This window comes from Anopheles darlingi, chromosome 2 (assembly GCF_943734745.1).
Source record: "Anopheles darlingi chromosome 2, idAnoDarlMG_H_01, whole genome shotgun sequence".
Classification (NCBI taxonomy): Eukaryota; Metazoa; Arthropoda; class Insecta; order Diptera; family Culicidae; genus Anopheles; species Anopheles darlingi.
Genome location: NC_064874.1, coordinates 44331903 through 44356011, shown reverse-complemented (window position 1 = coordinate 44356011; position 24109 = coordinate 44331903). Strand labels below are relative to the sequence as shown.

The 24109-nt window shown below is 49.3% G+C and overlaps 2 protein-coding genes across 6 annotated transcripts in view; one reads left to right on the top strand and one right to left on the bottom strand.

Moving 5' to 3' along the window:
• Window positions 1–4: 4 nt before the first annotated feature.
• On the top strand, window positions 5–23197 carry LOC125949224 (mucin-5AC). Of its 5 annotated transcripts, none has more exons than XM_049676016.1 (5): window positions 5–96; window positions 8345–12114; window positions 12405–13063; window positions 13183–15309; window positions 15383–23197. In XM_049676016.1, exons 2-5 carry the CDS (start codon window positions 9900–9902, stop codon window positions 18950–18952), a joined length of 8571 nt encoding a protein of 2856 aa, XP_049531973.1. In that variant the 5' UTR covers window positions 5–96; window positions 8345–9899; the 3' UTR covers window positions 18953–23197. The 5 variants fall into 5 exon arrangements, with proteins under 5 accessions (XP_049531973.1, XP_049531974.1, XP_049531972.1 ...); XM_049676017.1 differs by lacking the exon at window positions 5–96 and adding an exon at window positions 103–263; XM_049676015.1 differs by lacking the exon at window positions 5–96 and adding an exon at window positions 2298–2465.
• Window positions 23198–23258: 61 nt separating this feature from the next.
• Window positions 23259–24109, bottom strand: part of LOC125949374 (RPII140-upstream gene protein) — a 1167-nt gene continuing 316 nt past the window's right edge. Inside the window, exons 2-3 of the mRNA XM_049676344.1 lie at window positions 23813–24067; window positions 23259–23728 (exon numbers count right to left, since the gene is read on the bottom strand). Coding sequence (XP_049532301.1) covers window positions 23281–23728; window positions 23813–24067 — 703 coding nt within the window. The 3' untranslated portion in view covers window positions 23259–23280. The remainder of the gene's footprint in view (window positions 23729–23812; window positions 24068–24109) is intronic.

The following is a 24109-nucleotide window of genomic DNA, read 5'->3' as shown; positions in this document are numbered from 1 at the left end:
AGTGAAAAAATGGGATGTGACAAGAAAAGGTACCCAAGACCAGCCGCAGCAGCCGAAATAGTTAGTTTTTAGTGTAGATAGACGACAAGTTGGAAGGTAAAGTAGTGCAATCGTCACATTGATCAATAGTTTACCACGGCGTGGTGCGAAACGCGAAGTGATCTCTAGCATTTTCCGACACGATTTTGTGCGCTACGCGAAGTGGAAAAGTTCGGGATCGCAATCAAAGAGTGCTGCGAGGGCCGCTGTGTGAGAAGCAAAAGGTGTGAAGTAGTGTTCAGAATGAAACCCGCGCCTTTCCCGGGAATTTTACGTTATTTCGCGTATCTCTGGCCATTCTGTTTCTAGTGTATTGCGCCCCCCCCCCCCCCCCCCCCTCCGATTGTTCCTTATTTTCCTGGAGAAAAGCGCCAACTCGTGTGCGAACAGCCGAAACATTACGAAATGTGTGCCGCGCTGCGTATGGGAACCTGTCTGCCGTGGATTCATCATTGGAAGAGGGATGGTACAGGGGCGGGAAGAGCCCGAAAAAGTGCCCGAAGGCATATTACTTTCTTTCTTTGCTCTCGTCTGGTCCGCTTTCATGACCCGAAGAAGGGAAGACTGCGTGCGTTGAGGTTTCTCCCAGACGACCCCCTGGTGTCCGCGTCTCGAAGGCATTTTTGCACTTCGCCAACACGGGCCTCACCACCCCATCCAGCCGGCGGGAGGAAGTGCGTGAGTTACGACGACGACGAAGACGACGAGCCAGCTCCGGGGGTTTGTCCGGACGGTTTGTACGCGCGAATGTGCGTTCCATGGTGTAGTGTGCGTATGGCCATCGATGGTTATGGAGGCGAGAGTACTCTTATTGGTCTCATCACCGGAGCAACACACGCACTCCACGCACGCAACAGGCCAACAACACAACCCCTTTCGCACCTGGGTCCCGCGGTACATACCATTGTTCAGGCGACTAACTACTGGTGTCGTGCGCGTGTTGACTGTACGAGCCACAAGATTGTATTCAAGAAATTGCAAAGCGATGGGGCCGAACCGGAGTTGAGGTTCCGCAACTGCAACCACTACTCCGAAGGACACGTCAGGCGTCCGCCAACAGACAACGATCGCACGAGAAAGATCTTTGTGCAGTAACATTGACAATGTAGTGGGGAGGGGGAGGAGGAGGAGGCCGCTGCTAGGCAGCACAGACAACAAATTAGAATGTGAAACGACGTGAGCGGCAGCCGGAGCCCTGCTTAGCCTGCTTAGGATTGCGCTCGATAACCTGTTTTGCAGCTGATCGGCAAACGAGGCGTGCCAGGATCATAAGGGTGGCATTTTCGATACGACTCCCGCTGGCGAACTTTCTAATGGGGCAGCTTCCCCCGGCCAACGTCCGATCCTACACTGCGCCGTGTGGCGCATTATCTGTAGAGCGCGCGCGCGCGTTCCCACATACCGCGCTGTTGTGTGTTTAATCGCACCAATCACACAAAATGACCACCTTCAAGTTGGCTGTCCCGCGCTGACTATCCGGTATAGCACTCATAAAAAGAAATTGGAGATTTGTAGCAAAAGCGATGCGTGTAGAAACAACAACGAGAGTAATAGTAGGCCGCGATGAATAGTTCAAATTAAAAGTTGCTGTGATCAGCAACGGCAGCAGCAGGCGGCGACGGATGAAGTTGCAGTCAACGCAAGAACGACGTAGTAGGCAGGCGTAGAATCCGATGTTAATATGCGCTGCTGCTGCTGCTGCTGCTGCTGCTGCTGCTGTTGCTGCTGCCTGCATTTGAGTTTGGGACGATGCTCCGCCTGAATCACATGTTTGGCGCGTTGCTTCATTTTTTTTCCATGTATGTTAACTGCTTACCTTGCGCTTTGCGTCCAGGGTATAATGGAAAATTGTGTGAACGATGGGGTACGCCAGTTTCATTCATACGCACTAGGTTCAGTTCTCTCTTGGGTTCCTGCTGCTGATACAAACAAAACAAAAGCCCCTCTTGCCTGCCACACGAGTCCTGAGAGAAGCAGAAATTAGCGGACACCACCCACTCCCACCTCCTCCTTCGGTGCACAACCGTTCTCTTCGCTGGGCAAACCGCGAGAAAGGCGCAACACTGGAGAGTAACAGCGAGCGCGCGGGAGAGCGGTAGAGAGAGGGAAATATGCTTACGCTCTTCGCAAAAATGATAGCCCAGTAGTCACACATAAGAAGGGGGGTGGTGGAGGGGGCGGGAGAGAACGGCAACCGAGACAATTCCCATTCGGAGCCAGCACCGCCCTCGCGTGCAGCGCGTTGCTGGGTGGTCACTGCAACTGCACTCACTGCAGTAGTTGTCAGTAGTGCATTCAGCTGCAGTGTGGTGTGCACACGCGAGTGCGTGCCCTGTTCTTTCGCTGTGATAGTGTGTAGCGTGTTCCCGTGTGCTGTTCAGGTTCCGGTTTGGGAAAGTTTTGACTTGAAGCCAGCAGCCATCGTGGTAGGCATTGCAGCGAATAGAGCGAGTGCGGTACCGTTTTCAATTCCGATCCTCCTTGACCCATCAACCTCCCGTTCACGGCCCACCCGCGCTCTAATATGGCCTCTCGAGTGATTGTGATGGCGTCATCGAAAGAAAATTCAATCTTTCATCTCCTTGCCCCGCGTGTCACGGCAAGCTACGTTTGTCAACCTGCAGCTCAACTCACAACGCATCACCGTGTTCCTTCTGCAATAGTGTGGTTCTAGGTCAGAGAAATCATCGCTCTGTATGCACACTACGGGCTACGTGATGTGTGTGCAATCGGGAAGGGTTTTTCCTTACTTTTTTTTGTACGAAAAGCCTGCTTAGCAACACACTCGCGCGAGATGACTGGCCATTTTCTGCGCTGGCAAAGACGATTCCCAGTGGCCCTAGTGGCTTTTGGGAATGAATGGCAAATATCCATTTCCGCCTCGGGCCGCGGACTACGACGGGGACCGCAGTGTGTGCGATGTGCGAAACAAAGTGTGATATAATCATTTGCAATTGCATCTCTCGTTGCTGCTGCTGCTGTTGCTGCACCGCTGCACTGTGCATTACGGCGGCGGCGGAGGCAGAGGCAGCGGCGGGGTGGATGCAAAATACTTCGGAGCTCTTCGATTGGTTCGATGCTTTCTTCTTCTCTCGCTCTCGCTCTCCTGCTCTCTCTCACTCTTTCTCTCACTATCTCTCGAAATGTGTCAGTAAAATCTCCCATCGTGTGTGTTCGCTAACACCATTTCGCTCTCTGGCATTTTCCGACAGGCGTAGTAGACAAAGTAGTGGCCAAAGTGTGTTCAACAAGGAAGAGAGGCCGAAAAATTAGAGGGCACGGTTAGTGTAGTCGACCACCAAAAAGAAGGGGGTGTTTGATGGGGGCCTGGCGTGTGTAATCTGGTTCTCGATTAGCAGATTCGACTAGCGGGTGTGCACCACCGGGGCCACAGCGTTGAGAAGGATTAACTAGTCAGCGGTGTGCTGCTTGATCAGAGGAAACAGAGAATGCGCTTACTCGTGCCTCAGTGTGTATGTGTATACGAAATGGTGCGCGCAGGAGGCTGGTAATGAGCACAGCAAAGTAGTTACCTTCGAAAGCCTCGCGCTGTGTTCGCGCGTCGCGTTGTTCAAAACTGGTTCTGGTGAGATATGATTAAGCAGCGAAGGGAACCCGCTAGGGTGTTGTGCGCAATCATTGTGGTGTGTGGCATTATTGATCGCGGAGGCCGCCATACCGTGTGACATTTCAGCCCACGGCCCTCCGGCCACCGACGCCTGCACCGATCGGCGAAATCATTTTCCGATAATCGATCCGGTCTCTTCGTGGGCATGTCTGGTGCCCGGTGCGGGTCTGATGCTGAAGTCACAAGCTTCTAGATTAGAAAAAAAAAACACAGAGCACCCCGGTGTCGCGTTATCATCGCTCACCAACACAGTCGCGGCCACCGTCACCGCCTGGACGTGTGTGATGAAAGGGCTGAAGGAAAATTACCAGCAAATCACTTGTGGATGATGAGGTCCAGTAGCGTAACCTAGTGTAACAGCATACGCTCGGTGTGTGCGACAAGCAGAAATGCTTCGATTGACGACGGGCACGTGTCATCGGTTGTGCAGTAAGATAATGGCAGTGAACTATCGCGGCACACAATCGAACATCGGTCAGCCCGGCGGGGAAACTCGAATACCGAAACAGCCGTGCGCGTGTATGGTTCGAGCGCGGCCATTCTACTAGCATCTGGGCGCTAAAACGCTGGGCTAGCTTCGCTACTACGAATGTGTGTGCGGTGGATTCCGGCTGTAATCTACTGACTGGCTGGTTGTGGTTGAGGTTTAATTACTGCGACGGCGAGGTGTGACGCGTGGTATCAGCTTTTCGCGGCTGTCTGCTACTGTTTCTCAGTCGCAATGTCTGATCGGTCCCAGCACCCAAAACACACACAGTGCTGTAGGGCGGTTCGTAGATAGCAATGTTTCCGATGCGGTCATCGTTTCTGTAGTGCCGCCCTCATTACTCAGAATTAATTGACAATGTGTCAATTGGACGGCTTTTGTTTGTTTTAACCGTTCTTACAGACCGAATTGACGGGGATCGGAGGATCTTCCAAGAGATGTGCATCGCTGCAGCAGCACGCAACCTAGTGTAGAAGATCGGTGAGATGGAAGGGAGAGGGCACAGTGAGATATATTGGAACACTTGCCAAGTGGATGACAGCCCACTTCAATCAGCTTGCGAAGGAAAAGGGTTGTTGCCAATTTTGTCGCAAAGAAGAAGGGACCGAAGGTGGGCTGTGTTTGACGGCGTATGGTACGGCGTGACCACACCGCGCATACACTTTTTTGATGCAACAGTTCACTAGCGTCGACCACTAGCGGGGTGGTTTCCAAGGTGGTGGATGAGGTGAGGGGAGGTGGTGGTGTAAAATGGCAGTGTGCCTCTAGAGCAGCGAACCTGGCGCGCACGCCAAAAAGCAACAGCAAGAGAGAGAGAGAGTGAGAGAGAAAGAGAGCGAGAGTGACGCTTGCTGCAAACGCAGATGAAGAGAAAATTGGTGCCCGATGGTAGTGAGCAGAACGATGATGCATTCGATGCGCGATGGTGCAATGCAAATTAATTGTGCGAGAAAGATAGCAGCGCACAGCAGGCGTAGTACGGGGGGAGTACTCGCCGTTACGCTGCGGCAGTGCGAAAGGGAAGTAAACAAAACAAAAACAAAAGTCCCCTCTCCCAACACCGCCCGCTACTATGCCCTCCACCTTTTCCCAGCCGCCTGCTGGTCTTTTCCTTTTCGAGAGAACTCCACCGCTCTTTGATACACACGATACGAACACCCCACGCGCGTTGCGTTTACGCTCTACTATACTACGCCTATAACAACCGCGTAGTAGAAGAGAGTATCCCTAACCTACACACGGTCCTCTGCACGAACATCTCTGCGTAAGGTTTTTGCTTTTTTTTTTGTTTGTCAAAAGCATGGGCCACGTTTACCACGGCCTACTGCTATGTTTCAGTAGTCGTTCTCTTTCTCTTGTATTTTCCCTCGTGTGTTTGTGCGTGCGCTACTGCTCCATTCATAAGAGAGCGTGGAGAATGATCATTTGTTTTGAAAAAATGAGCATAATAATGCAATTACGGGTTATGTTTGAACGAAAAATTCTATGTTTTCTTATAAAGTTTCGCGTCGAAGCACTTGTGCCGCATTTGTTTCACTCGCCACAACCCGTGATCAATCACATACTTGTGTAATGCGAGAAGATCGGTTTAAGTTGAATTCGATATTTACTTTAGTCCCCGGGGGATGCGAATGTGAAGAACCGATTAGTGCTCCGATATCCGGCATCAAATGTCGGGTTTTGATCATTTTTTTTTGCCAAATTGATTGTGGTCAACCACAGATCGCTTGGCGAGTGAAACAATCCTTTGGCAACCGATCACAATACACCCGATGTGGTCGAATTCAGCACATAGTAAACAGCAGCGTGGATGATGAGGTCATTGTGTGTCGGGAACATGAGCTCAACAGTAAGACGCTCAACGCGTAAGAACTCGTCCTTCAACAGAAAGAATGGCTAAGACATCGGTGCAAGCGCTTAGAATCCCTTTTTTCTCGGGGGAAATCCTTTGTTCCCGCTCCTCCATGATTGATACAGCCTAGTAGCGGCTTTAGCCCGCTATGTTAACATGGAATTTGGTGGACGTTGAATTAGTTCGGCCTTGATAGACCCTAAAGGACACAAATATTAGTAGCATGCAATCGTAACGGACCGCACGGCTTTGCAACCTTCACAACACCGATGACGTGTTCTTGGCGAAGAGAGGAGGGGTCCCTTAACGGTTTATAACTAACCTTAAGATTACTATCAGAAAGTACGTTAAAGTATATAAGCCAAGCACCGCTCGAAGTGCATTATTTTCGTTAATTAGATTTCAATCAACATTCTCAATGACAACAAATAGCAGCTCGGCTGTACAATGCAAATGGTTCGATCAATGTGCATACGTCCCCACCAACACCATCATGTCGAGCGTGTATGGTAATGGGTGCCAGTAGTACCTTCAGCTGTAGCGGGTGTATGTAATTCCCCGTAACGTGACATCGATGTAGTTCTCGGAATGCGAACCACCACCGCGCGTGTACGTGTGTGGGTTGGGTGGGTTTTCTTTGGGGGTCATTCTTTGATTAGTGGAGATGGAAAGACCATATATTTCTATGGTACATTGCCAAGTACTAACGCTAATGGACCATAATCTGCGCTTTGCGGAGCATCATACGCTGTAAATGTCGTGTTGAAGTGTTGCGGGATCGCATTGTGTTAGCAAAACAGTATGTTTATAGCTCTTCCGTGAGTCCATCACTATCATAATTTGCGAACGATGTTACGATCTCCGATGTATTTGCTGTAACAGGGTGTGTTCAAGTTTTTCCCTTGTAGGTACATTGTTAAGGTTATGGTTTTTTTTAACCCAGCAACGATTTTCGCGGATTACTATTCCAACATAAGTAACCGTTGCAGCGAGGATGTGGCATTTTTAGTGACTCCTTCTTTGCTAAATGTGTGTGAATCATCTTCTCGGACGACTCAGCACGGAGTAGTGAACAGAAAAGATCCAGTATGAAGTAGAATGGTCGCGCTGCTATGCAAGGGTAAGGGTGCGTGAGCTGGCTGAAGAGAGACGGGTTAGACATTGATGTTTATGGAGCTGCACTTGACATTGCCCAGAACGCCGCGTGACCGACCGACCGCCACCGGAGACGCGTCCGGTTTTGTCCGATCACAAAAGGTGGATGATCTCAAGCACACACATGCTCGTATCCAAGACAGGCAGGTGGCAGCGACCGATGATGTCATGGCGATTATTAGACCATCGACCGACGCTGTAAGAAGGATGCAGTAAAAAATAAGCGCACATCTGGTTTGAAACAGATGATCCCCAAGCTCTCTAAGCTTAGATTACGCATCGGTGTAAACGAAAACTCATTTGTAGCGAATTGTAGAGTTCGGTATGGGAAGAAAGAGCATCACTTCGTGTATATGTTCCGCATTATCGTCACGACCGTCCGACTGCCTCACTGACTGAGTGACTAACTGTGGCAGGAACAACGAATGGGACAGCGTGCCAAATGAGCTGTGTGTCTTGACCTACGAAACTAAGCGTACCAAAACCAAGATCCTCCCACTTCTTCTCACCTTCCAACCGTGCCCCGTGTACACATCACGCTCAAATATCTCATCACGAGAGTAGTAGCTGCACGACGTCGCAACGATGCTGCCGTTGGTGCATCACGCATAGATGCGGGGATAGGAATGGGGTAGCTCAGAAAACAGGTTTTCGACTTCGTTTCCTCCCACGAGGGTCGGCTCAAGCTCAAGCTAGGATGAGCGCAACAGCGCCGCACACACATTCGAAGCGAAATCAGATGTTCATCTCATCACAACAACAGCTTCCGTTTCGCGTATACTCGTCGCGTGTTCGCACATTTGTAGCGACGGCAGCTAACGGGTCAGCTGTGTGGTGCCTGTCGTTGGTCGAGGCGCGTGTGGGACGGTTAACGATTTGTTGTTTGGTTGTTTTCGCTCAGCTAGTCGCTGAGACACAGGAACCTCCGTTGAGCTGTAGCTTATCGTTTGCAGTAACAGAGGAAGCCCAGCTGATTGTCGTTGCCGTTTTATGAACCTGAGTGTAGCAATTGTTGTGTCTCTGTTTCTGACGCTCGATAAAATGGTGATAAAAGTATGCGTTCCGAATGGTCCACCAGGTTGATCGATAACGTTTGCGAATGAACTCGCCCATAATAGTCTACATACACTGCGGACACACGTTTACTGACCATGGTTTACGTTCTATTTTCGTATCTGCTTAGGAACAGAAACAGTTTGCTGGTTGGTGGTACGGGGTCCTCACGAACAACAACGGACCTGATAACAAACGCATCGTACGTCGTACAGTACGGCATGTAGAGCGAACAACATAAGAGACAAAAGAAACATGATCAACAGTAACTGGCCTCGCACACTCAGGAAATGAGCATCGAAAATCGTACACGTGGTAACTATCGTCGCCGAGAGATACCGTAACAAACCCAGAAGAAATACTTCTCCCAGCCTCCTCCAACGCTAACGGCAGTGCTCGCTCGTGATCCTTCTGGACGTGCTAGGGTAAAGAATGGGCCTGCCGTGAGGAAACGAAACTAAAGGATTTAAACCGCAAAACGTTTGCACACATAGCAGGCGGAGCTGAACAAGCTTAGGAAAAACCAAGAGAAGGATAAAGTACCGTGTCATACTTGATCGCTGAGCGAAGATTGATCTAGGCGTGCGTGCGAGAGCGTCTGCCAATCAAACAAACAACCGGAAAAAGGATACACGCTCTTTTCGATGCACTTCTTCCAGCCCGTGACTTTAAGTGGCGTGCGTGTAGAAGTATTTCACTCAGCGCATGGAAGCACCAGTCATGCAACAACGTAAAAGGTGAACGACTGAAAAGACTTATTAGTGGTCGGTACTTAAAACAAAACCGGACGGACTTGTGTGTACGAATGTGTTTGTGTGCGTGTCTGTGCTAAGGCTTTTTGTGTGTTCGCAAGCGAAAAGAATGGTATCGCACGGCTTAAACAGAGAATAAGGAACAAAAATAAATGGTGGTGGAAGCGTGCGCCTTCTCAACGCGACAGTGAACCTAATCCCTAGATAGCTAACCGGATAATCGAACAAAAAAGAAGGAAAAACAAAGCGGGATCCTCTCTGGTGATCGACTGTGTTGTGTAGTAGTAGTACCGTGGGGTGCTCATAGGGAACCACGCGAAAAATAAAACGCATAGTAAGCGGCGCAACGAACGCAGAAGGCGGGTAGTGATCAAGGAAAAATCTCGTTCGCACAGAACAGATGATTGTTGGTGGGTTATATATATAGCCATTTCTGGTTACTAAAATTAGTTTTGCGCCCTGCAAACCAGGCGGTGTGAGACACGAGAAACGGCTGATCAAACGGTTAAAGTAGGCGGCAAGCAGACTGCTGTTATTCGGCAGCACAGGACAGACAGAAGATACGGATACTGACGAAGAGAACGGCACGGGGGTTCGCCGGACCGGCGAAAAAAAAACCGCGAAATTGTCGAACCCGATGTCGATTGTTGTGTTGGAGCTGAACTGTGTGAATTATGAAAGCACCGTGTAATGCGCACTGGGGTGTAACTAGTGTGAGCGTGTAGTCCGGTGACGCCTGGCATACGAAGGAAGTCGGTGACAGTGACCAACTCCACCGACCATCGGTAGCCTAAACGAGAGGACACGCTTTGCGACCGATGCTTGTAATTGATTCATTGCAAACTTTGAAAAAAGAAGAAAAAAAGAATACACCAATAGCTAATCCGCCGGAAACAGATACTTGCCACGGTGGGGTGGAAAAGTTGTAAGAAAATGAATATAGATCCAACAAAGGCACCAGAAAAGGAGCAGAACCAGCAGCAGCAGCAGCAGCAGCAGCAACAACAGGAACAAGAACACGAGCAGCGGCAGCAGCCATCAACCGGAAATTCAGATGGGGCACTAGCGTTACTCATCTCACCATCCTCACCGTCATCGGCCTCTACCGTTTCACCTACCGTTTCTTCGATTTCGAAAAATAGCAGCACAGACGAAATCGATGAAAATACGGCCGACGTTGAGCAGCAACCGCAGCAACCTCAGTCGCCTAACCCTGTGATCGAACAACATGTTACAGCAAGTGAGGAGCCATCCCAAACGGAAACTGAAAAGCAGCCGGTCTGTAACGATAATGGCAAACAACACCGAGGTAGCGGCATGTGCTACGAGCAGAGCTATCAACGTTTATCCCAAGTGGAAGAGCAGGAAACAATCGCTCACGAAACAGCCAGGCCAGAGGAGACCGAAAAGACGCAGGAGAGTATCGAGATGGACCCCGATTGTTTACCGACACCAACAGACACACTGCTGGCTCAGTGCATTCCGGACAGCAACGTAACCACCGAAACGGAAATCGAGCGAAGGGATAGATACGACGAAGTTGGTAAGGAGGAACCTACGGTTGCTAATGTCACTAATTTGGTATGCGTTCGGAAGAATGTGATGGACGGTGGAAAGAATACTACGGAGAGCCACACAACGGAACAGGAATTCACCACGGAAGCCTTAAAACCTCGACAGTTATCATCAAGCTCTTCTTCCACAGCCTCTACACCCTCGGTTGCCGAGACAACCGTGGGCGCAGTGGCTTCCAGTGATGTGATGGCAGGTGAACGGTGCTGCGAGGCGAGTTGTTTAGCCGCCTCCAACAACAACTTGCCGTTGCTGACAGAACCCGATTTTACATTGACACCGAATGTGGCGACCAGCATCGTTTGTATCAATAATAACGACTGCTACAATAACAACAAGAGTAGTAGCATTGATGCCGGCGAATCAACCATGGAAAGCAAAGCAGACGATGAGTTCGTAACCAGCGCGACCTGTACGAGCAACAACATCGACATCGCTGATGCTGGTGAGTGTGTAATGTTAGCAAACGATGGTGAGCGACGGGTAATTCCGGTAGCGACTACTGCTACGTTGACGGAAGGCGACCCAGTGTCTGCGACGAGTACAGCACCAGACTCGTCAACTTGTGAGCCAAGTGGCACGCAAACCACTGCTACTTGCACCAGTGAGAGCAAACCGTACCAAGCCATGTCGATGGTAGTAGCACCGATCGAAATAGTACAAAGCACACAAACAGCCACGAACACCATTAACAGCAGTACTACGGCAGAAGACGAAGGCGTGGAGCTGTCCGAAACAAAAGCAGAAGCGCTTGTTGCGACCGGCACGGACACAGCTATGTTGACGACTGCAAATATTACCACCACCAATGCCAGTGACGTAGATAGTTTGCTATCCTTCTCGCTGTCGTCGCTGTCGACACCGGCACCGCATTCGCTACCTCCCTCTTCTTCGTCCACTGCTGTGGTGGCCACGGTCGCCACACTGCCACCGACGTCGGGGCTGTCCTTCGACCTGTCGTCGCCAACCACGACACCAAACGTGCTGGCAAAATCCCAACAGGAAATCAAACTTACCTCGGCTAGTGCAATAATGCAAACGCATTCGACCCTGGATGAAAATTTAGCCATACGGCGGCTACATGAACCACACGAAAGACCCTCCCTTGAGAGCGAAGGATTACTCCTCGTTTCTTCGAATGCAGGAACGCAGCCAACTGTTGCGGTAGCAGCTGTGTGTTCGTCCTTAACACCCGACAAAGCAACCTCCGTCGATGAGCAGGCGACACATAACGGTAACAGGCCTGATGCATCATCCCATATCTTAACATTAGCCGAAGAGTTATCGGCAGCGGCGGCGGTGGTGGCAGCAGCACAAGCAGTCCCATCAGCATCAGCAGCAACATCGCTGCCACTAGCAACAGCGAGCGCCGTAGTAACCCTACCAAAGAGTGCTGCCGGCACAGCCAGCAGTAGCAGCTCACCGTTGATACTGCACAGTAGCCTCAAGAAACCGAACAAACTGGGTGTGATGACTGGTACGAGAGCGGCGAACGACGCTGTACGGAGGGTATCCTTTCCAAGGGATGCAGAACTCATCACTGGCTACCTAGCTCCAGTTAATCCTTGGGCATGCAGTAAGTATCCGACAACTATTTTAGTTGCAGTTGAGTATCTTGCACGTCTTAGCAGGAGTGATTTTTTCACTTGTAGATCGTAGATTTTTGAAGCTCCAAGTGTGAAACTGTACTATTAAGGAATTTATCGTGCTATTTCTTGAAAGTTATTTGATCCAAAATGTTTAAATCTCTTTTATACGATTGAGTGTACTTCTCCGCGACGGATTTCAAGAGGTCTCACTCTATTTCGAAGAAATTGTTTGCAGCAAGTGAAGAAACGTTCCATTGTTCTTTTGTGCCTTCAACAGTCTCCATCTGCAAGACACCGGAACTAGTCGAGCTGTACCGTAGCTCGTGCAAACGACATAGCACGCTACCCCTGAAGAGCGTTCTCGAGCATCTGCAGTCAGTCGACATGACCAAAGGGCGAGTGCCGCTGCTGTCGCTGCGGGATCAGAATCTCAGCTATGGCTCCTGCGAGGCACTAGAGGAAATCTTCAAACACGTTCAGTATCGGTGCATCGACCTATCGCACAGTGGGCTTGATGATGTGACCGCGAGCGTTATGTTCGACATCATCGAGTACTATGAAGCGGCCAACGAGCTAGACATTTCCGACAATCTGCAAATGTCGAGCAAATCGTGGACGGCCTGCATAAATATGCTCAAGAAAAGCCAGGCACTGAACGTGCTAATAACACGAGGCCCGACGATATCGGACTATCAGGCGACGAACCTTGCCAAAGCCCTGAACACCTCTGCCATACATACGCTCAAGCTGGAACACTGTGTGCTCAGCCAGCAGCCGATAGCCTCTCTTTGTTCAATGCTAAAGCGCAACACTGTGTTACGAGAACTTTGGTTGGCGCACAATCAACTGATTTGCGAAGATGCTCAACAGATAGCGAATTTGTTGCGCTCGAACTTCTACATTCAGCTGATCGATATTTCAAACAATCGGATTGGGGTAAGCCTGCTTGCGTACATCAGCCTTCTCATTGCTGCATTTGCGTATCTGGACAAATTGATACTGAACTATTCATTTCTCTGTCTTTATTTACATCGTTTTCGTGTGCGCGTTATCAGGATAAAGGAGTCGAGTACATAGTAAATGCAATCGTCGAACAATCGGTCTATTTCAAGGACGTTCAGGATAAGAAACGTAAAGCGGATCTCAACTTTACCGATCTTTCGAGCAGCTTGAACAGTATCAATAGCTCCAAGAACTACTTTCCCCAGCGGCTGCGAACGAGCGACTCGTTGATGTCAATCGCCAGCGACAACAGTGACACTAGCGGTACCTCACCGGCCGGGACTCCGCTCACGCCGCCAGTAACACCACCCTCGACACCAGCGCTACCATCGATAGAATCGTCATCATCATCATCTTCTATGCAGCAGATACAGAGGAACAATGTGGCAGAAAACGCTAACGAAGCTGCTATTGCTACGGTCAAAACGGCCTCCACCGTGTATACGACACTGACGCAATCCAATGACGAAAACCACCCACCACCGTCGCCGCAACCACCATCACCGTCACCATTAACCGGTGTAGCTCCGCCGAATGTGAATCTAGTGGAAACGAGTACAAAACTTAACAATAGCATAAGTCAGCAAAATAGTGATAGAGAACGGTTTGGAGCGGGGTTGGTGGTAACGGCGGAAGAGGCAGCATTGATCAGAGCGGCCAGCGGAACTAAGACGACAAGCGAGTGTGATAGCTTAATGATAACGAGCCCTGCTGCAACAGTACAAAGCGAGCGCGTGGAATCGATGGGGGAGGCTCAGACGGTAGAGCTGGTGCTAAGCTTCGACCAGTCAGAAAGTCCTGTGCCGCAGTCCCCGAAAAAGGCACGCTTAGCTAAGCAAGACAGCGTACTGAGTGAGTTTGAAGCCGCCCTAATCGATCCCACGGATGCCAAACCAAAGCAAGAAGAAGTGCAAAAGGAAGAGAGAGAGCAACAACACGGTGGTGGTCGTAGAGACCGTACTAGTTCCGACGTTAGTGACCCTACTGGTTCCGAGCAGCAGCCACATCAGTTAGCAGCTAGGTCTGCATCTACCAGTGCGATGGACGAAGATGTATCCGAGCTGTGTGCCGATTATGACGATGATGGTAGCAATTTGAAAATTTCGCAGGAAAACCTGTTCGTCGATTTAGCTATCACCAATGATCCGGAGAATAAGCTTTCAGAGAAGAGCGTTCTCGTGCCGGAAGTGGGACAGTTCACAGCAGTCGTCCTACCCGCGGCCCCGCTCAAAAAGGATGAGTTGCAGCTGTTGATCGAAAAGTCGCAACATCAAGAACCACCGCTCGAGGCAGCGATCGAAGCTCGCGAGGAAGGGGATCATAGCCATACGAAGGAGGAAGGAAGGAAGGCGTCTAACGCCAAAGCGGAAGACACGTTGCAGCAGGTCGCTGCTCTAGATGAGGAACAAACAAACAATAGTGCCATCGGTGGTGGTGCGACGATGGAGTCGCTCAAGAGAAATCGATCGGTGGAGATTGAAATTAAAGGAGGTGGAACGAAGACGGTACCCCTGTCGCGATCCCTCGATTCCGTCGGTGACGAGTCCGATTTCGAGATGAACAGCAGTCCCTTCATAATGGCGGCTAGCCCGAGCAGCAATTTCCCGAACGAACGTTCCTTCAGTTCCGAAAGCCTCAACAGTGAAACATCGATTGATTCGAATGACTCAAAGTCGAGCTTGAAGATAATCGAATCGAAATTTGCGGCAAAGAACGGTACCCTTGAGCGGCAGCAATCAAATATTAATCGGGACATCGGTGGTACGGATAGCATTGCTTCAACAGCCCCCACTGGTTTGCAGGTGCTGGTGCTATGGAACAACGAAATCACACGGAAATCGGCCTCAAATTTTGCGAAATTGATCGAGAAAACGTCCACTCTGGACACCTTGAACGTGGGAAGTAACTTGCTGTGCAATAGCTTCGTGACGGGCATTGGACAAAGCCTGAAGACAAACGCAAGCTTGACGAACCTTGGCCTGCAAGGAGCACACCTGTCAGACAAGGGAGCGAAAGCGATGGCTGAAGTGATCGAGTTCGGCGGGAACGCCTCCTTACAGCGCATCGATCTACGCAATAACAACATTCAGAAGGCGGGACTGGAAGCTTTAAATGAAGCGATGAAGTCGAACAAATCCGTCACGCGAATCGATCTAGATGATACGCCGCGCAGAGTTAAGGTAAGACTCTTCTCGCCATCTGATGGTACCGGGTCCTCTGGGAAAAGATTATTAAAACTCTTCTTGATTGCAGGATTCTACGCTCGACGGTGTCGGCTCGGAGTACAGCCGATTGGTGAACAACATTCGAGCGCAATGCGAACGTAACAAGAACCCACCGGAACCCAGTGAGTCGGCCAATAGCAGCACACAGGTGAGACGCGCGCGAGCCAACTATCTGAGCAGCCGCAAAATCTCGCTGACCTGTCAGTCGATCCGAACTTCGCCGAGTGCACTGGCGGACAAACAACATCTGCTCGAGCCCAGCGGCGGTACCAGTGGTCCTGGTGGGTGCAAGAAACCGAGTGGCCGTTTGCGTTCTCCGTTGCCCAGTCCCATCCCATCACCCATTGCGTCACCCGTGCCCAGTCCATCGCGTAATCGCTTTCTCGTGTCTCGGGTTACCGACTCGACAGGGAGCGGGAGCGGTGGCAGCAGTGGTTTACTCGGTGCTGCCTCTACCTCACCGTCGCCCTCGTCAACCGGTAGCTCACCAACGTTGTTCTTCCCATCGAACTCACGTTTCCGTGTGGTAACGGTCGCCGAGCCAGACCCCGTTGCCAAAGGTGCTAACACTCGCAGCGGTAGCACCATCAGCCTGCCAAGCAAATCATCCTTCACATCCTCACCGCCACCAGCTTCGTCGTCGGCGGCCATTGGGATGCCACCGTCGGGGTTGATCGGTACTAGTGGCAGACGCCCTGTGTGCAGCTCAGCACCAACCTTTTCATCCTTTTCTTCCTCATCGTCCCCGTCGCCTTCTTCACCATTGGCGGCAGCGTCTGTAACCGTGGCCGGTGTTCCGAGTGTGCGTTTGAACTCACCATCGCCCCTGTTGCCTCCATTAAGCAACCCGCTAAACAACACCAATATACTACCACCAACACTGCTCCCGATGCCGACAGCGGCCGTGTCGGCGGCCATGCCCATGATGGGAACATTCGTTGCGGCACCCACAATCCCACAGATAATACCACAAAACATCCCGCTGTTGCAGCAGCAACACCCGCAATTTACACCATCTCCTTTGCTGTATCAACCTCAGATGCCACTGCAGCTGCAGCAACAGCAGCACCAGCAGCAGCCGATACAGTGTGTACAACAGCAAGGCTATCCACTGATCACGACGTTTGTGGCCAGTGGCAATGCAATGATTCCAATGGCACCGCTACAACAGCAGTCTACAGTCATTCCAACAGTGCCTCAAAATACCGCTCCCCATATGACACCATCGTCACAAAGGCTACTGCAACAAATGCAACCGACCATATTACCACAAACACAGCCACCTTCGCTGGTGGCCACAACCCAGTACACCACACCTTCAGCCCCATGCTATCATCCCCCCAAGGGACGCCATTTATCGACATCGCACAACAGCAACAGCAGCAGCAGCACAACGCTCCACGATTCCGTGCTTTCGTCGACGAGCATCGAAAGCCCAGACCTCGAAGTGAAACGGTTTATGTCCGGAGGCATCATGGACGATAGCTGCTGTTCGTCGATCAGCAGCATCGATTCGATCGATAATCCTAACTTCAACAATACATCCATCAGCTCGGCAGATGAAAGCTTCGATCTACTGACGGGTGCAAGCTGCTCCCCGAAACCGCTAGTAACGGGTAGCAGCGATCACCGATCACGGTCGACGAGTACGACGAGCAGCAGCAATTCGGTAGCAACTCGACCGGCAGAAGAGAGCACACTTGTAGCTCGATCATCCACTGGACCGGATGCTGTGCGAGTTTCTCCTTTGCAGCCACACTCATCGACCATGGTAGTAGTTGGGACTGGGGTACCGTTGCTACAGTCGGCCAGCTCCCAGGAATCGCTGTACGATGTACACGATCTCTCCGCGTCGTCCAATTCATCCTCGCTATCGGCTACCAACTGGACGGTCGGTACAAAACCACCACTACCAACCGTTGCTGGGGCTTCGGTTGTTGGTAACACTGCTCCAGTACCGGCGAGCAACTCAAACGAAAGTACTCTCACAGCAACGCAGCATTTCGAAAAGGAACCGAAGAGCAGTGGTGGCAGCTCGCCAGCCGAAAAAGTGGCAGCGTCCGCACCGCGTGTAAGGAAAACCTCCTGGATTCATTCACACATCGGAGGAGGAGGAAGCTCAGCCAGCAAGCAAGGAACGGATTCTAGTTCAAGCGGCGGAAGTACACCAACACCCAGCGGCGGTAGCGGTTACCCGCCGGCTATCGAAAAGCTGCTAAGCATCTTCAATCCAAGCAATCTGTTCTCGTCTAATAAATCCTCTTCAGCAAGCCCACCGAATGTCGTGGAAGGTGCCGGTATCGGTACCGGGCCCGGTTCCGGCTCCGGTGGTTCGCATCCTCCCTCGAGGAAGGAAAGTCCAATGGGAGGATTGTTTTACTGGGCTCACGGTGGGAGTAGTAATGCAGGCAGCAATAATAATACAATTACCAGTCCGTCGGCGGCACCGATTGCTCCGGCAAGTGCGAAGAAGGATGAGGACCGCGTGCTAAGGGTGAATGTATCGCCTGAGACTACTCTCACACCGCAGCAACTGCAGCCGCTACAAAATCAAGCTCAAATACATCATCATCAGCATCAGCAAGCAGAACGATCGCCGGGTGTTGCCGCGCACCAGCAGCAAAGTGTAGAGAACCTACCTCCGCAGCTGAAGGTGGAAATGAAGGAAAATATTTCCCCAGAAAACACCATCACGAACAAATTGCTCACGACTGGTGTTGGTGTGGTGACGTCCGGCGGTGGCACTAGTGGCAGTTTGCCGGCGGAACCCTCGGTCGTGGTAGTAGCAACACCAAGTAGCAACCCGGTGCCATGCGTGTCGATGGTCACAGCACCACATTCGAAGGTCATCTTTCAGCTCGGTGGTGATTACGACGAGTCGGAGGATGATATTGAGACGCTGACTAGTAAATTCGGAAATGCATCCATGGGTCATTACTATGGAAGTCACCAGAGTGGCGCTAGCAGTTTGATCGGTAGTACGGCGAGTAACAGCAGCGGTATAAGCATTGGTAGTGCAACGAGCGCCGGCGAAGCAATCAGTGGTGCAGCGGCTGGGAGCGTGACTGGAGGTATGGGGCGTTCACTATCACCTAATACGACAGCTGAAAGGCTATCATCCGAACCGACGACTATGGTGCTGAGCCATCTAGGACAACTGGCTAGGGATTCGTTGAGCATGTTCAAAAACCCCAGCCTCACATCGCAGGACTCTATGTCGATCCGGTCGATGGATTCGTTGCCGGAAATGACAATCGAAGCGGCCGCCAATTACAATCCACTGACTGCTGTGATGACGGCTCCCACACATGCCGCTACTCAAGACGGATTAACAGCAGCCACTACCACAAAAGCAACAACCGTCGTAACGACGACATTGAAACAACGACCAACAGCACCAGAACAACCACCGTGTGTTGCGACGGAATCGATCGCAACGAAACTACCTACTATATCATCAGCTACGCCATCACCAGCAACATCATCTATTTCTCCAACACGTTCAATATTGTCATCACCCAAATCGCCGCCACCACCAGCACCACCAGCAGCATCATCATCATCATCGTCATCGGTAGACAAAATGGGAAGTCAGTAGCGAACCTGGGTGGAGCGAAGGATAGCAGTGGAAGTACTTATCTAGAATGTTGTGCTAAACTCTTTAACCTGATCCGTTCCCGCTTGCGTTTTTTTTTCTCTTTACTTTATATTTTTGCTTCGAATCAATGGGGACGCTCTTTATCGCCGCCTTGTCTTGCTTATTTGTCGGCCGGTCTGTCAGGTGTGAACATCTCGCAAAACTGCGCTCACGAAACCGCAGCAGAAAACAAAACCTAGTGGTTCTCTTATACGCTGGACGCAACAAGTCACTAATGAATCGATACAGTACACTTCACGCCGTTAACTAGCCGGTGACAGGAGTAGATTGTTTAGGAACAGTTTGTTCAATTTGCGATCATTCCATGCGATGAGACAGAATACTAAGAATGAGAGATGATAGTAGAGTGGCAATACAGAGCTCAGAAAGCTTGGAAGAGTAAAACGGTGGAGCATGTTGGAAGATTACTTTTAGTCGCTTCCTTACATGTCCTTTGGATGTGGGAATCGATGCACCTAAGAGGAAAAAAAGAGAAAAAATAGTGCAGCAGTAGGCGTGTGCAGTTTGCGTTAACACTCCCATCTCACCAAGACAAACGTTTACAGTCCACTGATAAAAGCAACATGATGTGCCTTCTTTAATAATGGAAACCAAGAGACATTACAATCACATTACACGACATTGCGAGATCCATAAAAACACGTTGATGACTAGAGGCAGGGATAGATGAAACACCATAAGTTAAATAATCAAGCAACCCGGAACTAGAATGAGGAGCAATTTGTGCAATTAAGGGGGTGCACTCGCGAGCAAACGAAAAATCAACAACACTACATGGAATAACAACTCTTTGATAAACTCTACTTGACTGAATAGGATTACACAGCGGCATCCAGGCGTGACTAATTTTTGCATACATTATGAAAGTGCGTTGATGTATTACAGCCATAAATGGCCCATGAAAGAGGAAGTAGAATGAGAGGAACTAAAGAATCCTACCCTGTCTCACACGGTCGTTGAAAGGAGTGAAGTGTACATGTTCATTCAATGTGCAGTCCAATGAAACAACATAAATGGTGGAAAACGATGGTTAGTTGCATCGTTGGACGTTGGTCGGGTGGTTAACAAAAGGCTGGTCAAGGTTGAGGTTGTGACAAAGCAATCGTTGCCAATTGCGAATGGTTGAAATAGCTAGAGTTGATAAGTGAAAAAGCGAGAAATGTGGCTATGCGAATTGAAGGATTTGCTCGTAAAACCTTGACCAAATTCACTTGATCCGCAGGGCGAGCCCTGTTCCCTTGATGAGACCCGAGGCGTTGCAGCTGTTGGGTGAAATTTCAAAGTAATTGAGCGGCCAATATAAATAATGGCAGACCGCGCATTGATTGAATCCTGCCCTCCCATTATGATTGGTTGCACACCGCCGACATCGAACAAGTAAGCTGGTAGTATCGGGCCCTTAACTGATCGATTCGTTATTTCCCAGATCTATACACCAGAAACATATTTTGCTTTTTACAATATGAATGCAACTCAAAAAAATGATCAGAACGGAGACGGTGCTAACAGAGTTAGACGTGCGCGATGAAAGGTTGACATCTTTATAATATGCTATGCTGGAAAGAAGTTCTTATTACTACCGACCGTCTTTTACGAGTGACGATTCCACGATGTGTACGGGATTCGTTTATACAGGATGTGCGCGAAAGCTATGGCAACCGACTGAGCATTAGAAACGAAGTACTTTAATTTTGCACTCGTAGTGTAAGACCGGAGGAAAAATACGTAAAACGGTCATGGTATCCAGTTCACGCACTTTGAAACATCGCGAATAGGAACATGAAAACAAGATGGTGTTGTGTGTGCTGTAATGGAGAAGCATAGTTTAATTATCTCGTAATTTTTGTTTTGGCATACAATTACTTACCCACACGCCCAATAACTTACAAAAGGATTATTTAAAATGAAATCAATCAAATCATCCTACAACACTATACTTTAGGCATTCGTTTACTTAACCTGTTTCCTTAACAAATCGATCAAAATTAACTAAAAATTCATCAGTCCTGCAATATCATGATGGCCAACCGCTCGAAAAAGGGCAAACATTTTGAAGATATTATCCTGACATGAACTGTGGTCCTGATTGGAGGTGATCAGCGGTGGTTGACCATTATTCTTCGGCAACCCACCAACGTATAAGTCCACTGTATCTGAGTTGATTATCGCAACATCACCTAGAGTGCGCAGTATAGTTCAGAAAGCTAGTATCTTTTTTTCTCTCTCTCTCTCTATGTTGGGGTTCCTTGCGTGCTGCAGTAATTACTCTTCTATCGTGTCCAAACGAGTGGCTAGTGCTTCTTCTGTTGGTCGTGCCGGGTCTCTCGTAGTACATTGGTGCGTGTATCGTTTGGCAGTTGACTGGCTGTCTGTACAACTTAGTTTCCTTTTTCTGTGATACAACAAAAGCACACTTGTGATAAAGTGAAATTTATTGATACATAACGATTTTACTGGTATATTGCACCATTTTTTTTTGTTTTTACTTCTTCGTTAAGTAGGATTCATTTTGCCTCTTTGTGTTTTTTCTTCTTTTATTTCTCTCCCCCTCCCTAAGAACTTCCGTTATCATTTGTTATGTTTGCCGTAGCCGTGCATTGCCGGTGGAAGCGATTGACCATTCACGTGGCAACGCTCAGCCGAACGAATTGATTTACAAATTATGTTATTAACATCATAGGGAGCACGAGCGTGCGGAAATTGTGATAGCCAGTGTGTGCGCGTGTGTGTGTGTATGTATGTCTGTATGTGCGTATGTGTGTGTGTGTTGTGTGATTGGAAAAATCATTGAATGAATGCGTGTTCGAAGATCGAACAGTCCCATATTCTCCCGTTTGGTCGCAGTTTAGTGTGATAGCATTGAAATCCCTGAAATATATTTGACTTACAAACAGTCAACAGCAAAATACAAAAAGAAGAACCACACAACCCTCAACCTTATACGAACCCAAACCGACCGGCGGAAGGAGAGAAACTGTGATACTCAGTCTTGGACACGATGGATATCATTTTCGTTATGCTTATCAACTCTAACCCTGAGGAGTAGCTTCACCCAGTGATGATGGTGCAGCACCTGTCCGTAATAGTAGCTTGAATGTCTTGCACTAGAGCTTGTACGTTGCAATGCTTACAGTTTCACCAACAGAAATAAAGAGGCAGTAGTAGGCTAGCTAGGAGGATGCGATGCGGTGCTTCTCCGAGCATAACACCCTGCAATACATGAGGGTGGCAGCACCATACAGCAGGCAATCAAGCGACTGTTGCTTCCTTCCTCCACATTTTCTAACAGCATCATCTCATGACCAGCTCCCAACATGATCACTCTCACTTAATTCAAAGCTCATCCCATCCCACCCCCACCTGATGTTACTTCTAATTCCTGTTACACCTTTAGTAAATACCTACCGCCGAATTCATCCTCTCCAGCGGTGAATCGTTGGATTAATTTATAATTTAGACCTTCTTTACCAATATACAGCTTCGTCTGTATTTTTAGATGTTAATAGTTTAACGTTTATGAATTCGCGTCGAGCTCCGATTTTCATCCAACCTCTACATTTACTGTGTTAATGGATCGATTTAGTTTTTTTTCCTGTTTTGTTCAACTATCTCTCAACTATGTTTTGTGAATAAAATTGAACGGCCACAGTAGCATGGAATTTACTTCTCACTATCACCCCCCGCCCCGTACTTTAATTGTGTATCGAGAAAACCTTCGACTACTTCACGACCTTCCCCCTCCCAACAATGAGCTGATTTAATTTCATATTTTTTCTTCTTTTTTTCTTTCCCAACCTGTCCCCCGGTCCTGCACTATCCAACCTTCTTCCCTTGGTCCGAAAGCCGAAGCCTGTGGGGCTGCAGTTTTGCTGCAACTGCGGCTTAAGCACGAACAACTGCAAGCCAAGAAGAAGTTAATGAAATCGAAATCCTTACCCGACATGAAAACAGTACACTAGGACTTTAATTACCGTTCATTTCAGGCCGATTGAGTGGAGTATTTGGTTTTTACTTTTGTGGTCTACTTCTTATCCTCCCACACCGCAACCTTTCTTTTGTTCGCCCTCCAAGCACTTGCAATAGCCGGGTGTGGCAGTTGGTGTTGCTAGTAGGCTTGGAATATTTTTCTGATATCGTTTCTTCATTTGGCCGATCGTTTTACAATAAACTCTGTAAACTCCCTTATCTTTTCGTTACAACGAAGATTTCCTTTTACTCACTGAAAGAAATGAAAACGAGGAATGTCTTAACGCAGTTCATCTGGTTCTTTATTTCGCCTCGGTTGGAGTTGCTACTTCGTTCATTTTCTTCATTAGCGATTCCTGCTCGACCGCGAGCTGTATTTTCCGTTTTTCTGCCTCGATCGCGCCTAAATCAATGTTGGCCGCTCCAAACTTGTTGTGATGGTGCGAGAGCAGTGGGTCTTCCTCGGTTTCCGATTGCTTTTTCAACGAGTCGTGGATGATTTGATCGCGGTTCGTTTGCCATTTGTACTGCCAGAATCGCACCTCTTCCATCGTAGTGCCCGTGGCCCGCATAATGATGAGTGAAAGCCCTCCGGCTAGCCCACCGAGGGCCATACCGATCAGACCACCCGAAGCCATACCACGGAAACCCATGCTGAATTTATACATTGCCCCGGTGACGCTACCGGCCGCCAGATACTCGTAGAGTGACGATTTGCCTCGGTACACGGAAATCACTGTTTGAATCCCGCTGTTGGAAGCATGGAAACAATGCAGAATAGCATAAATATCGAAGGCCACTTGAAATTGATGTGTGATGGCCACAGTAACTCACACATAGCTCGTGGTGAAGAGCGCCAACCGCCAGCCCCATTTGAAGGCGCCTTTGGCAAAATTGACCGTCACCTGATCCTGCAGTTTCTTTTTGGCCTCGAAGCTAGACTGGAAAGCCGTCGCTTGATTTCGCTCGAGAAAGTTCAAGTAGGCAATGCGTGAGCTGACGAAACCACCGTAGCAAGCGCCGAACAGAAAGCCAAGGAATCCCGCCTGGTAGATCGAATTTAGCTCGCTGGAAACACGACCGAATTCGCTAGAAAATAGATAGGAAAAACACGGGAATATTAACAATCAA